This window comes from Pinus tabuliformis, chromosome 3_1, assembly GCF_031772625.1.
Source record: "Pinus tabuliformis cultivar Carrire ecotype Pingquan chromosome 3_1, CPIR1, whole genome shotgun sequence".
NCBI lineage: Eukaryota > Viridiplantae > Streptophyta > Pinopsida > Pinales > Pinaceae > Pinus > Pinus tabuliformis.
In genome coordinates, this window is record NC_142301.1 from 34165243 (window position 1) to 34181827 (window position 16585).

At 40.7% G+C, this 16585-nt stretch overlaps 1 protein-coding gene across 2 annotated transcripts in view; it reads right to left on the minus strand.

Annotated features, from left to right (window-relative positions):
- The window catches only part of TAG1 (membrane bound O-acyl transferase (MBOAT) family protein), a 339208-nt gene extending 323428 nt beyond the window's left edge, over positions 1–15780 (minus strand). For both annotated transcript variants that reach the window (XM_089410744.1, XM_089410743.1), the window contains exon 1: positions 15145–15780. In XM_089410744.1, the coding sequence (XP_089266870.1) occupies positions 15145–15459 (315 nt within the window). In that variant the 5' untranslated portion in view covers positions 15460–15780. The remainder of the gene's footprint in view (positions 1–15144) is intronic.
- Between the last annotated feature and the right edge of the window lie 805 nt (positions 15781–16585).

Sequence of the window (16585 nt, forward strand, 5' to 3'; positions counted from 1 at the left end):
GCACAAACAGCGTAAACAAGAATAGTTGATTTCACCAGCAACACTACAAGTAAAGCCAATTCACCAAGCACATAGCAGAGAGTCCAAATCCACAATTTTTCCAATAACAAAATGTAGTTTTAGATTTTCACAAATATTGCTGTTACACCAGCAGACCCTGCTACTCTGACCTTGACTTATCCCTTGCTCATTGCTGTCAACCAGCTGCAGTCTCAGCTTCCTGAGCAGCACCCCTTAGTCACTTGCTGCCCAGAATCGGCCTTGCTGATTGCCCCAAACTGTAATTGCCCTAGCTGCTTCATCCCCAATCAGCCGGCGCCCTCCTAAACCGTTGCAGCCTTCTATTTATACCCTTTTCTGCTACTCGCAACCTCAGGAATAGCCTCTTGAACTTCCACTGCCACAGGGAATTGATCCTCAGCTGCCCTTTACCTCAGGCAGACCTGTATTGGTCTCCCGCAGCCTCAGGAAACTAAGTACAGTCCTCTGCTATCTCAGGAAGGAGTCTCCTACCTCGCTGACACAGAACAGTGATCCATTGTCTCAAGAGATTGATTCCAGCCCTCGCTGCCACAGACAATCCAACACCAGTCCTCACTTGCCTCAGAGATAGTTCGCTGCCACAAAGTGAACAATCCAATCCTCGCTACCTCAGAAATGGAGATTCGAGCCTTGGTTTTACCTCAGAAAAGATGATCATCCAATCAGAATTTTGCCCTGTACCCAGAAAGGTAGAAGGATTGGCTAGGGTGGAATCTTTCACCGCTGAAACCACTCAGAAATAAGGGGTTTTAAACCCCTCTAAGAGCCTCAGCCCAAAATTCAGAAAGAAAAACAATCCATAATGCTCACACTGAATCTCCTCTCTCCTTTTTGTAGATTCCCTTTGGGTTTTTTACCTCCTAATTTTAATTTTGAGTGGCTAACAAGTCTCCCTCTATTTGCCCCAAATTTGACTTTTATTGCAAGTTTCCCTCCATTTCAGCAATTTAATTTGAAGAAGAGATTACATCTAACACCCTTGATGGAGCACTAACCTTATTGCACACCTTTTTATGCTGATTTGACCACTTGAAGGCTTATTGAAGTAGCACCATAGCTCTCTTGCATGATTTCGCACTTGGATGGAATTATTTTGACATATACTATTGTTTTCCTAAAAGGCTCTCTCTCTCTTGGAACATATGTTGAGGAAAGCATTTTATGGCTTGAAGAAGATGGCACACATTTCCTAAGGTGCATTTTCTTGTATGCTCATGATTTTGGGGAAAACAACACATGGTTTTACAAATTAGTGCAAGGTTTTGGCCCTTACTTTGAGGATAATGATGATGGATCTAACTACCTTGAACACTTCCCGAGGGCACACTTGATGAGGCCAACATTTTATTATTTTACTTGGTCAAGGTGGTAATCCATGCACAACGATCAAGGAGGCACCTAATGCATGGGCTATTTATTGTTTGGTGCTGGTCTCAAGGCCTCCAAAGGCACATTCTTCAAGGGCAGACATCAAATTAGTTATTGGCTTCATCAAGGTGGTTATCATTGCACATCTTTCAAGGATGCCTCTCCTTCTTATAGATATTTATATTTTTTGCATGGTCAAGATTGTTACCCATGCACATGCTTCAAGGTTTATTCAAAGTTTTGTTGATTCATAGTCTCCTTATTCCTCTATTAACACAAGGGAGTTTGCTACTTGGTAAATCATGCCATATAGTTGGTTGAGAAGGCATCCTAGCCTCGAAAGCCCCACGTGGTTTGAATTAGTTACTTGGCACACTTAATGGGATATTCTTCAAAAGCACTCTCTCTTGGAGCTGTCAGGGGGGGTAACTGGAGCCACATGTGCCACATTTGAAGCAATTTTGCTTGCATCCTTGATTGTACATCCACATTGGGGAGTTCATCCACCTATTTTAAGAAGTTGTAGCCAATACGCACACAATTTCTAGGTGGGTCGATTTGCTTCAAGGAGATCTAGGAGGTCAATGGATTTTTATTTGGTATTTTTTTCTCTTTTTGGATGAGATGTGTGAATGGATACTTTGGGTGATGTGTGCTAGCTTATCAGCAAATATCATCTAATAGAGTGCCCCAATTGTCGCCAAATCAATGCCATTAGATGCAAAGTGATTGTGGCGTTTTTCAAAATTGCCTATAATATAAAATCCAATAAAGATTAAGTGGTTACAACAATTTCAAATCTATCATTTTAAAAACCCTTGATGCATTTTGACTGCATGTGCCACATCGAAAAGTGCACCCTTGATATTTATTGGTTGATACACAAATGGAACTTATCTCATGGTCAACCAATCACCCACTCATCTATAGGGTGTGTCCAACCTAATTGTGCTATTTTTGGAGGGTTTTGGAGGATTAACTTGTGTCAAGTCCATTGAGATCGCTATATTTTCTTTCGCTGAATTTTTTGTTAGGAACCTAGTTGCGTGTTTATTTAGTATAATTTTTGCTAGGAATTAAATACCAAGTGTTGAGTTCTGAAAACTAGCATGGTATCAAAGTTGGAACTCTGAAGAACATTGATCTCGAAATTCTAGGTGCCATGTTGGTACAAGATTGTTAGGGCTAGGTTCGACCATGATCGTTTGAGTGAAATTTTTTATAGGGGCTGAAATAAATCACCCAAATGGCCAAAGAGAAGAAAAAAATTAAATTGCCCAAATTTTTTTAAGGGGCATGATTTTAGAAAATAGAAATAAAATAGGGAGTTTGGGAGGGCGACTAAGTGCCCGACAATTCTAAAGGCCCACCCAGCTGCCACAATTGCTAACAACGTGGCCGACAAGTCTAACAGCCCATCCAGCCACCGGCTAAGAGTATTGTCATCGCGATCAACCAGTCGTGCAAATTAGACAAGGAGGTAGTCGGTAGAGACGCTCAGCATCGACAAGGACGCGGGCCAACAGCACGCAGGGGCCAGGACGCTAGGGCAAGAGCTAACAACGTATCGAGAAAGGCAACAAGGGTGAAGGTCAAGGGTTGCACGATTCACGAGTGGAGCAATCTGAGGATGTTAACAAAGGTTGCAAGTCATTCATTGTCATAATATGGAAGTGTTTGCAGAGGTGTGACAGAGGCATAACTGACAATTGTGTTAGGCCGCAGCAAGTAGGACGGCAAGGAAAAACAACCAACATGAGTTGTAGCGCAAGATCTAGCAAGGTAACCATTGACTGCAAGACCAACACGCACGGGGCAAAAAGATATGCAATAGCTAGTCGGGACAGTGACATGAACTTGGACAAAAAGAAAAAAGAAAAAGGAGTAACAGACCAACAGAGACATCACCAATAGAGGATCACAGAGTGTTGTTAGCTATTAGTCGAGCCGCAGCTAAGTCATAGAATGTCGCAAGAGAGGACAGATCCAATCGCAAGTTGGGCCTATGTAGAGCAGCAAATGGGGTAGTTGTTGCAAGACAACATTCGACCCGCAGCAGACTGAGTCATGTCAAGGGGATCGACGAACCAACAACATAACCATCAAAATGAGAAGTTGACTATGCGCAGAGGAAATTAGCCGAAGAATGTAGCCAACAGGCTTGGACCAAATCGAGAGCTAAGACTGTTGAGGAGCCACACGAGGCTTGCAGAAGTCGCTAAGACGCAATTGTAGTGTGTCGTGTGCGAAGATGCGAGAAATTGGTAAATAGCATGAGGAGAGCAGTTCTTCATCGAGGAAAAATGTTTTTGGCAAGGTTTGATCAATAGGACAGGGATGACAGCCAGTCTCAAGTTTGAATATCACTTGCATGGATTGTCTAACTACAACATCTGGAAGGAGAGGATTTTGTTGGTGTTAGAGAACAAAAATTGGGAGTTTGTATCACAAACTCAAATTCATCCCACCGATGCAACACTTTTGGCTGTCCATAATAACAAGGACATAAAATCTAGAAGGATTGTCTTGGATAGAGTGAAGGATCACATTATTCCTCATATCTAGGAAGAAAACAACCAGAGAAATGGGGAAGACATTGACCAAGTTATAGCAAAGTGACAACCAAAATCGAAAATGGTGTTAAGAAAGAAACTCAGGGGCACCAAGATGTCCAAGAATGAGATAGTTTATTCTTATCTCACCCAAATTTCTCATGTACGAGATGAGCTTGTCGCAGTAGGGGAAACAACGTTAGACTTACAACTGGTAAGGACAACTCTAAAAGAGTTCATGGTGTTGTGGGGTACCTTCGTTAAAGGATTCATGGCACAGGAGAATCTCCTAACCTAAAATTGGTTGTGGGATGACTTTAATCAAGAGGAGACTCATGAGGAGGTTCTATATCGCACTTAGGTAAAAGGTGAAAGTGATGAGGAGAACATTGCTCTTTCAAGTCATGTAAGAAAGGGCAAGGTGGCTGCCAAATTGAACAAAGGAAAGGTAGGATCCTCTCATGATGGGAAGAAGGAGGACATCAACAAAGTCAAGTGCTTTGCATGTCACAAGTCAGGACATTATGTTAGCTAGTGTCCAAACTAGAAGAAAGACAAAGTGAAAGAACAAGTTGTAGGATTATCATAGATTGAAGAGTTTGCAACAAAATTTTAGGAGTTCTCATTAGTGGTTGCTTTTCTTTCTAGAACTAGTGTTAGAAGTGCTCAGTTTGTGGACAATAACGCATGATTCGTGGATAGTGGAGCATCTTGCCATATGACAAGAATGAGGGAAGTTTTCCTTAGTGTTTCAAAGGCAGAAACAAACATGCATGTGAAAGTTGGAATGTGTACCATACATGCGATGAAAGGGGTTGACCCACAAAAATGTGGTTTTGTGGGCAATGTACACAAGTGGTGGGCTTAGGGCAGAAGTTGGTGGGCTAAAGACCCAACAAAAATGATTGTTTAGTATAATTATTGTGTGATGGCACCATTGATGAGCAAATGGGGGCACCTAAGGCAATGATAAAAAGTTATAAAAATAAGTGACCTATGGAGAGGTCAAACACACATCATAGCATCTCATCTCAAGAAGTATTCTAGCCCAAGAAAAGACACATAGCCTCAGAGTAGTTGTAGCAAGGAATAGAAGCAATTCGTGGTCTATTTTGTGTCTAAGAAAGTCGAGTTTTCTAAAGGAAGAAGGTTGAAGCTTGTTTGCATTTTTTGCGCCCTACTTAGGGCTCAAAATAGGTTGCATTCAAGAAAAGAATTATGCCCTAATAGAGGTTTGTTTAGACCAAGTCAGCCACTGAAAATCAAATCAAGGACAGCATATTGGTTTTGTGTGTTTGGGAGAGGGTCGTACCCTGAAAAGAGGCTTAACTAGCCTCGAACTAGGTTGCTATAATGGGCCGCAAGTCCATGGAGCAACATTGGAGTTTTGGGCTTAACCCGTGCCTTAGAAAAGGCCTAATCAACTTCAGAACCTTGAACAAAAGGTTGTGAGTATCTCAAGGAAGCAGAGGAGGTTTTATGGCAATGAAGGGATTGATGCGTTGGAGTTTTGAGATATTGAGTGTGCATATTTGAAGACTGATATACGGTGACCTAATAAGAACTAAGTCAATGTGAGAAGTTGAGCAAAAAAGGGTTGATTGTACAGTGACATTGAAGAGGCAAAGTCATTTGTGAGAAGGAAAAACATGTCCACATTTATTCTCATAGATGATTACATGATGATCGAGTTTCTTTTGAGTTTCAGCCAAGTTTTGGAGTTTCAGGTATGGATACAGCCCGAAACGTCGGGTTCCTAAAAGTTTCATGCAACATAGTGCCAAAGGTGATGACTATATCAACCCTATCCAAAATTGAATAGAGCAGGCATGTAGAAGTACACACCAACCTTGGTGTCATCTTGGCGTTTTATTTCATCTTCAAAAGCTCATCGCAATTTTCAACCATACAATGACATAAATTCTAGTTAATTCTTGCAAGACGTTTGATCTAGCCTTGTTTTTGGTTTGCTGCCAAACACAATCAAAGATCTGTTGATTTTAGGCAACAATGATATGTTCTATGCTTTAAAGCAATTTTACTTCAATTTATTTATTAGCCCAGTATCAATATTCAGATTAGCAATCACATCAACATGATAGTAAAAAAACAGTGGAAGACAAGCCAAGACAAGAGGACACAACATGTGGAACCAACCAGGGACAAACCCCGATGTGGGAAAACCCTTGATCAAATCTTCTTTTAGTCTTCAATAGTTCAATAGAGAGAGGTAGTACAATTTACAAATTTGATAATTTATAACTGCAACAAAAGAGCCCTAACCAAAAAAGTCAACGCTGGTCAACAGGGCAAATTTGACCCTCAACAAATCGGTCAACTTCAATCAACTTCGGCCTCCAAACAACAAGATAAAACAACCTTCAAAACAATCAAATTCAGCCCAGTCAAAGTCTGGTCAAACAACCCACCTACGGGTAGCTCTAGCTGCAATCAACGTTGGTCAACAGTCAACATTTAGCCTCGATTTTTGTGCCCATAAATACGGTTTGCCCAAACAAAGATAGCCCTCACAAAAACGCAGTCAAAGGAGGTCAACGCATGCTGGTCAACGCTTGGTCAAATTGTCCAGAAATTTGGTCTACTGAAATTTCAACCTCTTGAAATTTCGCTCTCCTGAAATTTTGGACATGTGGAGAGAGAAAGGCCCAAAAATCCATACCCAATCAATGAGGAGAGAAAGAGAGAAGTGTGAAGATGAGTGCGTCCAAATGAGGCTAAGTCACCTTCTATTTATATGCAACGTCGAAGATGAACAGACGTGACTGTTGGGCTTCTGAGCCTACATAAGTTTGTTGGCCAACCTTGACAATTTGACCATAATCAAAATAAATTCATAACTTCATTTGTACATGTCATAATCGGATGATCTTTAGATCAATCCTACACCTCTCGAAGAGAGGAATCCAAGAAAAATATCAGTTGTCATAAATAAGATGACCCATGTGGAGTTTGGCCCTAGTTGCCAATTTTAACACTCCCTCTCAACTAGGGAGAACTCCATCTGCCAATCTGTACTATCTCTGCCATCAATGCACTGCTCTGCTCTGTTGAACTATGAAGAAGAAGAAGTGATCGAGAATGTATCATACCATTCTCTACTGACCCAAAGTCAGTCCCAATCAAAGGAGAGTGTGTCATACCACTCTTACTGGCCCGAAGTCAGTTCCAATCAAAAGAGAGTGTCTCATACCCCTCTTACTGACTCGAAGTCAGTTCCAAATGATCCCAGATCAACATCACTCACCCTAGCATAGGGAGTACGGTAGTACACAATGCGTCCATCGGTAGTACTATAGTCCCTATCCTCATTTCCCTACTCATTGGCAATATGAGAGGTACTTCCCATGAGTCCCAGCCTGCATGGGTAGGATGTCTCAGCAGGAGAAGGATGAACCACTCATCTTGCCTACATGTCACCAAGGGGTATCGCAGGCGAAGGTTGAACCACTCACCATGTACACAGCTAACCACTAGGGGAAGGCTGAACCACTCACCCTATGGTTGCTCATCGCTCCAAGAAGTACCCAAGCCCCCCCCACCCCCCGCGCTCCTAGAGCTCAATGTCCATCTCATACAGGACCCTCATAAGAGGATCTTTCCACGACTCCAAGTCATTCTCGGAAGGCCAAGAACTTGACCTTCCCCAGGGGCTTTGTCAGAATATCGATGACCTGCTCATCAGTCCCAATGTGATGGAGCCTTATTGCTCGTCGTTGTACCATATCCCGAATAAATTGGTACATGATATCTATATGCTTGGAGCGATCATGAAACATGAGATTCTCTAATAATCGGGTCCCACTCTGGTTTTCGCAGAGGATCACGATGGTATCCAGCACATGTCCAAACAGCTCACTAACGAGCTTCCTCGACCAAACAGCTTCACAGGAGACCATACTAGCAACTATGTATTCGGCCTCGGCAGTGCTCAAGGCAACCGATTTTTGCTTCCTGCTCATCCAGGATATCGAAGCAGAACCCAAAGAAAAACAGCATCCATAAGTGCTCTTGCGATCCACCACACTGCCAACCCAATCAGCATTAGAATAACCATGCAGCCTCACATCTCCAGCAATGTATCTCAGTCCATGAGTGATTGTGCCCCAAAGATATCTCAAAAGATTCTTGGCACCAATCCAATGTATATGATGAGGCTCAACCATATATTGGCTCAATGTGTTAACTGCAAAACATATGTCCGGACGAGAGTTCACCAAGAACATCAGTGCTCCTATGAGTTGACGATACTCAGAAGCATTTCCCAATTCAAGTCCAGCAGCACTACCACATAACTTCTTAAAGTTAAGTTCCATTGGAGTAGTCACAGGCTTGCAGTCCACCATCCCAAATCTTTCCAATATCTTCACAACATATTTTCCTTGAGAGAGGAAAATTTCACCTGGCTTTTGCCAGACCTCCAACCCTAGGAAATAGTGCATTGGTCCTAAGTCCTTCTCAAATTCAAAAGCCAACTCCCTCTTACATTTGTGAATGAGAGGGTCTGCACTTCCATCAGCTCCATGCTTGATTTTGTAGAGCCACTTAGAGGTGACAACCGATTTGTCCTGGGGTCTAGGGACCACATCCCAGACATCATTCTTCATAATTGACTTGTATTCTTCATTCATAGCATCCTTCCATACTTGATGCTTCATGGCTTCTTCGAATGATGAAGGCTCATTTTGAATGATAGTGCTCATGGCGGTCAAATATCCTTGATGCCTATTCAGCTTCTTGCTTTCACGGAAAGTCCCCCTTGGTGCAATGTGTCTCTCAGCATCTTCGAGAGTCTCCCTAAGCCATGAGGGTCTCCTTTTGGAGGAGGAGGGCTCATGAGGAGGAGGATCAATAGGATCCATAGGTTCATCAACATCAGGCATTGTTTCGTCTTCTTTTGCACCCTGATTTCCGGTCTCAGCTTCTTTCTCCTTCCTTGGGATAGGAAGGTTGTTGATCTTCTTAGAGGCCATATCTTCGTAGAAGGTGACATCATGACTTATCTCAACTTCCTTTGGACCAGCCACACAAATTCTATATCCCTTAGAATTTTCACTATAGCCCATAAAGATTCCTTTCTTCCCAGATGCACCCAATTTGATTATTTTCTCTTTCGGCACATGAAAATATACAGGAATTCCAAAAATTCTAAAATGAGAAACATTGGGTTTCTTACCAGTGAACATTTCTTTGGGAGTCTTGGATTCCAATGCTTAATGAGGGCAATGGTTTTGAACATACACGGCGGTATTTGCAACTTCAGCCCATAGGAACTTCGGAAGGTCTTAATCATGAAGCATGGCACGAACTGCTTCTACAGTTGAGTGATTCGTCCTTTCAGCCACACCATTATGCTCAGGAGTGTATGGCGTTGTATTCTCCCTCTTAATGCCAACTTCTCTGCAATAATCTTGGAATTCATTGGATTTGTACTCAGTTCCATTATCAGTTCTCAATATCTTGATTTTCTTTTCGGATTAGCTTTCAACCAAGGCTTTGAAGTGTCGGAACCAGGTGAACACTTCATCCTTCTTCTTCAAGAAGTAGAGTAGATCCAAGTCTTGCAAGAATAATCATCCGTAAAGATGAGATAATATAAGTATCCTCCCGAAGAGTTTACAGGCATCATACCAGATATGTCGGAGTGGATCAATTGCAATATATTTGTGGTCTTGCTATTACTTGAGAGGAATGGTCCCCTTGTAAGTTTTCCTTCGGCATATCCCAGACATACACCTTCATGCTCTACTTTGAACTCGGGCATACCTGTCACCATCTGTCTCACATCGGTTAGGGCCTTATAATGAAGATGGGCAAACCTTTGGTGCCATAGTTCAGATTGTAGAAATGTGTCGCAAGACATGTCTCCCAATGGACTTCCTCCAACTTGATACAAAGTGTCAACCCTGAACCCAAGAGTAAAAGCATTTTAAAAAAAAAATTCAAACATGTACCTTTCTATCGATGAATGCCACCTTGGATCCTTTGTCCTCCATGGCTGAAATGGACACCAGGTCCTTCTTGAGATCAGGTACATATAGTACTTCTTGCAAATGAATAGTGTTACCTTGATTCAATTGAAGGGTAACATTCCCTACTCCCTTCACGAAATAAGTGGCATTGCCTCCAAGGATGATCTCCAAGTTTGCATCTTTTTCTATCAAATTAGAGAGGGCTTCCTTGTATCCGGTGAAGTGCCTTGAGGCACCACTATCAATCAGCGAATTTCCCAAAGTATGCAGAGGAGAGGCAGTGGAGAGGGTCGATATAAGATAGTACACTTTTTGCTAATTGTTAACAAAATTTGATTCTTCATACCTAGAGTTCCTTGATTTCTTGGAGGGTCGACCATTTCCTTGATGTCCTGCATTCCTTTTTCCTTTGCCATTGGACCTGCCATTCCTTTGATCATTGTTGTTGAAGTCGCCCTTGGAATGATTGTGATCATCATCATGCGATGTGTCCCTTCTATTTGGACATTCCCTTGCATATTGGCCAAACTTATTGCAAACAGAACCTGCCCTTCCTTCCTCCCTTACATCCAGGCTTTCCATGGAAATGACCTTTAGACTCTGCATTATTTCTCCTTTGGGCATGAGCGGAGAATGCAGTGGGGTTGCTTCTATTAGAAGGCATTTCTTGCTCCACCATTCTTGTTTCTTCTTGAATGCATCTCGACATCAATTCTTCAAACCCTGGAATTTGATCATTGTTGAGGACGGTGGTTCTAAATACATACCATTCAAGTAGAAGTCCTCCAAGGGTGGTGAGAGTAAGTTCCCTATCAGGATTGACTTCTCCAATCGAGAGTAGATCATTCTTGATCTCAATAATCCTCAAGAAATGGGATTGAATATCCTCGTCCTTGCCCTTCTTAATGTCATTCAACTTATTCTTGAGAAATAGAATTTGATTAGCATTACAAACCTTGAACACGCCAACCAACCTATTGTAGATCTCCTTGGAGGTCTTCAATTCAGAGAAGTAGGCCACCAGATGCTTGTTAATGGAATCCTAATAATCTGTTTTGCTTTGACTTTAGCCCTATTGTACTTGGTCTTCGCAGCAGCCAGTGCATTTGAAGGAGATTCAGGGATTTTACCCTGCACATAGCCCATCACTTTTTTTTCTTCCAAGGTCAAATCAAGAGACATCTTCCATCCATGATAGTCAAATTTATCATGGAGCTTGTCTTCAGTTGGAAAGTATGATGAGGAACCTATTGAACCTTTTGTCATTGTCCAACTGTCTTTGGTGATTGCTCTTTCACTTTTGCTTGGGCTTTGTCTTCACCTCAGCTCTGATACCATGTTAATTTTAGGCACCAATGGTATGTTCTATGCTTTAGAGCAATTTTACTTCAATTTCTTTATTAGCCCAGTATCAATATTCAGATTAGGAATCACATCAGAAGACAAGCCAAGACAAGAGGACACAAGATGTGGCACCAACCAGGGACAAACCCCAATGTGGGGAAACCTTTGATCAAATCTTCTTTTAGTCTTCAATAGTTCAACAAAGAGAGATAGTACAATTTACAAATCTGATAATTTATAACAGCAACAAAAGAGCCCTAACCAGAAAAGTCAACTTTGGTCAACAGGATAGATTTGACCCTCAGCAAATTGGTCAACTTCGGCCTCCAAACAGCAAGATAAAACAACCCTCAAAACAATCAAATTCAACCCAATCAAAGTCTGGTCAAACAACCCACCTACGATTAGCCTTAGCTGCAATCAACGTTGGTCAACAGCCAACGTTTAGCCTCGATTTTTGTGCCCATAAATGCAGCCTACCCAAACAAAGATAGCCCTCACAAAAACACAATCAAAGGAGGTCAACGCATGCTGGTCAACGCTTGGTCAAACTGTCAAGAAATTCAATCCCCTGAAATGTTGGCCTCCTGAAATTTCGGGCTCCTAAAATTTCGCTCTCCTGAAATTTCGACCTCCTGAAATTTCGGCCTCCTAAAATTTTGAAAGTGTGGAGAGAGAGAGAGGCCCAAAAATCCGTACCCAATTGATGATGAGAGAGAGAGAGAAGTGTGAAGATGAGTGTGTCCAAATGAGGCTAAGTCACCTTCTATTTATATGCAACGCTGAGGATGAATAGACGTCACCGTTGGGCTTCTGAGCCTACATAAGTTTGCTGGCCGACCTTGACAATTTTACCATAATAAAAATAAATTCATAACTTCATTTGTACATGTCAGAATCGGATGATCTTTAGATTAATCCTACACCTCTCGAAGAGAGGAACCCAAGAAAAATATCTGCTGTCATAAATAAGATGACCCATGTGGAGTTTGGCCCTAGTTGCCAATTTTAACAAGATCCCATGTTGTTGTTGAGGTAATCGATGTTAAAATCTTTAAGGATGTTGCAAAAATATAAAATTGAATTCAGTGGATTTAAAACATGTTACCTCTTTCTCATTTCTTTTGGAAATGGATCTACTATAGGCAAACAGCAAAACTAAAACCCCATAATTATTGAACTATAATGAACAAAGCAAATCCATACCCTGAACTTTTGTAGAATTCAGGTCTCACTTAGGGTTTACAAACATAGATCTAACTCCTGGATCTTTGGATCTGCACCCTACCTACTAGATTGCATGTGCTTTACTAAACTGAGCTCGACTGCATGCACCTTCTCATGCAAACCGTCTAACACATGTACATTCAAACTGAAATTAGAACCTTAATTCATGCATATTCAAATGCACACTGTTTTAAATTTTAACACATGCACATGCAAATTAATGACCACTCCCTCATCATAAATGAGCACTAATTGCTAATTCTAAGAAACAGGAAGTGTGCCCAGTTAATACGGTAAAGCAGATCTGTTCATAAGTGTGCAGAACAGATCTGTTCATAAGTGCATCCAGGATATCAGAATAGTTATCCAAGGTGATATCTAACACTGCCTCTTACTGAGGAAAATGTTCACCGCTCCAAGTCTCTCCCTAAACTTCTCAAACTTCCCCTTTCCCAGGGGATTAATCAAAGTATTTACAACCTGCTAATCTATCTGTGTATACTGTAGAGCAACTCCTCCCTTCTGAACCCTGTCCCAGAAAAAATGGTTCCTAATAACCATGTGCTTTTAGTGGTCATGGAATATTGGATTTTCAAAGAGTCTAATACAACTTCACTGTCACAATGAACCATAATAACTCCAAGATCTCACCTGTCGGCTCTACAATCAACTTGGAAACCCCAGTGGCTTCACAACTAGTACTGTTGGTTGCCATGTACTTTGCCTCTATGGACTTTAATGCCACTGAAGCCTGCTTCCCGCAAAACCAGGAAAGCACTTCTGAACCCAAACTGAAGCAACACCTTGAAATAATCTTCCTGTCAACTGCATCTCCTGCCCAATCAGAATCAACAAATCCATGCAATATCAACTCACCATCTCCTGCATATCTCAGACCATAATATACTGTTCCCTTCAAATATTGGAGCACATGTTTTGCAGAGATCCAACAAAATTACAAATCCATGTTGGCTCAATCATGAACTAGCTCAAGATGTTCACTGCAAAACATAGATCAGGCCTTGTGTTAAATAGATACATGAAGAATCCAATCAATTGTCTAGACTATACACCAAAGGATCTACCAAACCTAGATAAAAGTCAACATGCAACTTTAAATTCAACATCGTAGTAGTGGTCATAGGTTTACAATCCATCATCTGGAACCTTTTCAAGATCTCGACCATGTATATTCCTTGTTTAAAGAAAACCTGTATTCAGCCACACCTATAGACCCAAGAAATAATTCATCAATCAAATGTCCTTCATGTCAAATTCTACGCAATCTTGCGCCCTGCAATGAGCTTCTCTAAACTCCTTGGAGTAAGTCATCTACATATAGGAACTATTACAGCAAAATTTAACACCTTTATGCAACTCCTCACAAGGCGACTAAGACAATGAGTAACATGGGAGAGCCACCACTGTGACCTTAGCAACTGCTCCCCTCATTTTAGTGATCGAGACAATCCAACAAGGGAGGCTTCCTCAATCAGTTTGCAACATTTTGCCAACTTTTTGCTCCCTGAATGTTCTCTGACTCATTTATGGGCCGAGTTATCACACCAATTTTTTCAAAGTCATCAAGTTGACTCTCCCCTTTTAGGTTTGCCCAATCCAAGTCATGTGGCTTTGCATGGCATTAATGTATCATCTTCTATCGTTTCAATAACTAAGCGTTGTCAATTTGTGGGTTCTCAGTATTCCCTTTTCTTTTCCCGCATATGGCATTACCAATTGGATTTGTTAATGGTGACATCAGTCGATTTTGTACCTTCAAACCTATCAACTGATCAAGTAAAACCATCACATCATTGCCAATGGGGTTGAGAGCCAGCAATGAACAAAACAGCATGTCAGGCCAACCATCAGAATTCAATTCCCAAGAGGCACGAATCAGCATGGTTCACCCTTTTGATAGAAGGGGGCCACTATTGCAGTAACTTAACCAAAGGAAAGTGCTTCTGATTACTGGTTCACCCTTCAAGGACCATCTGGTCGCCCGCATATAGCATTGACATTACAGGAAGCTTTCGAATATAACTAAACCTATTACAAAATTCCACTTGAAATTGTAAATGATGGCATCATCAAGTTTGTACATTTAAAAATATCTGCTGAAAAGAGTAAGAAATTCATCAACTGGTGAAGTAAAACCATCACATTACTACTAAAGGGGTTGCCGTTGAGAAATGAACACTACGGCATCTCAGACCACCCACCAAAGTTCAATTCCGACTGAGAATGTTTCACCCTTTTGACGAAAGAGTGTCCCAGTTGCTTAGCCAAAGGAAAGTGCCTTGGTTACTTGTTAGCCCTTCGAGAAGAGTCTCAATACTTAGACCAGCTGTAATGCTCCTGAAGTCTGAAGAAATTCCAAAGAAAAAAAACCAAAAAAAGTTGCAGGCGCCATACACTGAACCCCTTACATGATTCTAAATTAAAACCTAGATCTGGGAGGAAACAATAAAGATCGAAACTAAACAGTAGACCAGCTGTAGAGATGATCATGTACGGCGGGATAGGAGAATATAAATTTATATATAGTTGGGGTTGTGGGTAAGTTGTGAATTGCAGTTGAAAAAAGAACATTAAATGGGTGCTATAGCAATATAACTTACTTGTTTAAAAATGGCGTCGGAGCTGAGGGGACTCTCCCTGGGTTTTGTGTGCGCAGGGAATGAAGGACGAAGTGTGTGCTTGGTTTTACTGCCGGTTACGGAAAGCTGTGGATCCCCGCTACCATTGGCGTTGATATCATATGTGCTATCTTTGTCATTGTTTGTACTGTGGCCGTGGCTGTCCTCTGTTGTGATCGAGCTGGTGCTCGCTGAGCAGTGAAAATGGTTGTCACTATTCTTATCATTGTTGTTACTGTGCGATCTCTGGCGGAGACCGTCTTGCCTGCTGTCCATTTCTGAGGTCGATTGAGGCATCACAGAAATCCTCTCGGAAATGTTGGAAGTGTTTCAAATTATTTTAAGGGACGAGTAGATTTTTGCACTCGAATCCCACGTTTGCACCATGCAATCTTCGTGTATATGCATGTCATGTGAAGAGTAAGTAAATTCCTCTCTTAATTGAATGATAGGATCCAATTCTGCCCAATGCAAAATCTCAACAGCTACTTCTCTCCATCACTGTGTGCTACTTCCCTCCATCAATGGAATATATAGGTCATCTATCTACCGACATTAGGTAGTCAACCTCATAAGTTTTTCAAAACTCTCCAGGCCCTGCGTTTTCTCAAGTGGATAGGGCGTAGTGCCCTTCTTTAATAAGCATGGAATATTCTCAAAGTTAAGGATTGGAAGAAGAGTGACGTTAAAGGAAATGATTTCTTTTTCGCACGGCGTATAGAGACGAATTAATGAACTTTGATAGGAAATGATTTCTTTTTCGCACGGTGTATAGAGACGAATTAACGAACTTTGATATTGAGTCCATGAAGACTCCAAATTATAAATGTCTCTTAATTTATAATAGACCTAAAATAATAATTTTTTGAGAAAGTTTCTCAATCATAAATTTAAATGGTTTAATTTTCTAATTAAAATGGTTTTTTTAATGATATTTTTGTTTTTCTCGTAAATTTGTATAATTATTTCTAAGAGATTTTTAATAATTATAAGTTTAAACTATTAATTTTCTAACTAATAGATGAAACAGTTTTTTTTAATATTTTTTCTCGTAAAAAAAATTATTAATGCTTCGAAATTTTACGGTGATGAATCGATTTATGTGTTCAAAAATGCATTTTAAATAATAAGAAATCACAATCTTGCTCAAAATTGTATTGTTGGATTTCAGGGCAAAAAGTCATTTTGTTTATTAGTTAAATTGCGTCAAATTTAAATTGTTGCAAGATTTATCCAATAATATAGTTATAGAATATAATGACTATTTAATTTAGAAATTGAAGTATAAATATGTGGTTTATGTCCAAAGTATGTAAATATGATACCTAGAAGTTAGTTCCAAAGTTAATGTTGTTCAAAGGCTAAGGTTTTTAGGAGGGAAAAGGGAAACGTAATAAGTTTGGATATTAAAATTCTATTGAGA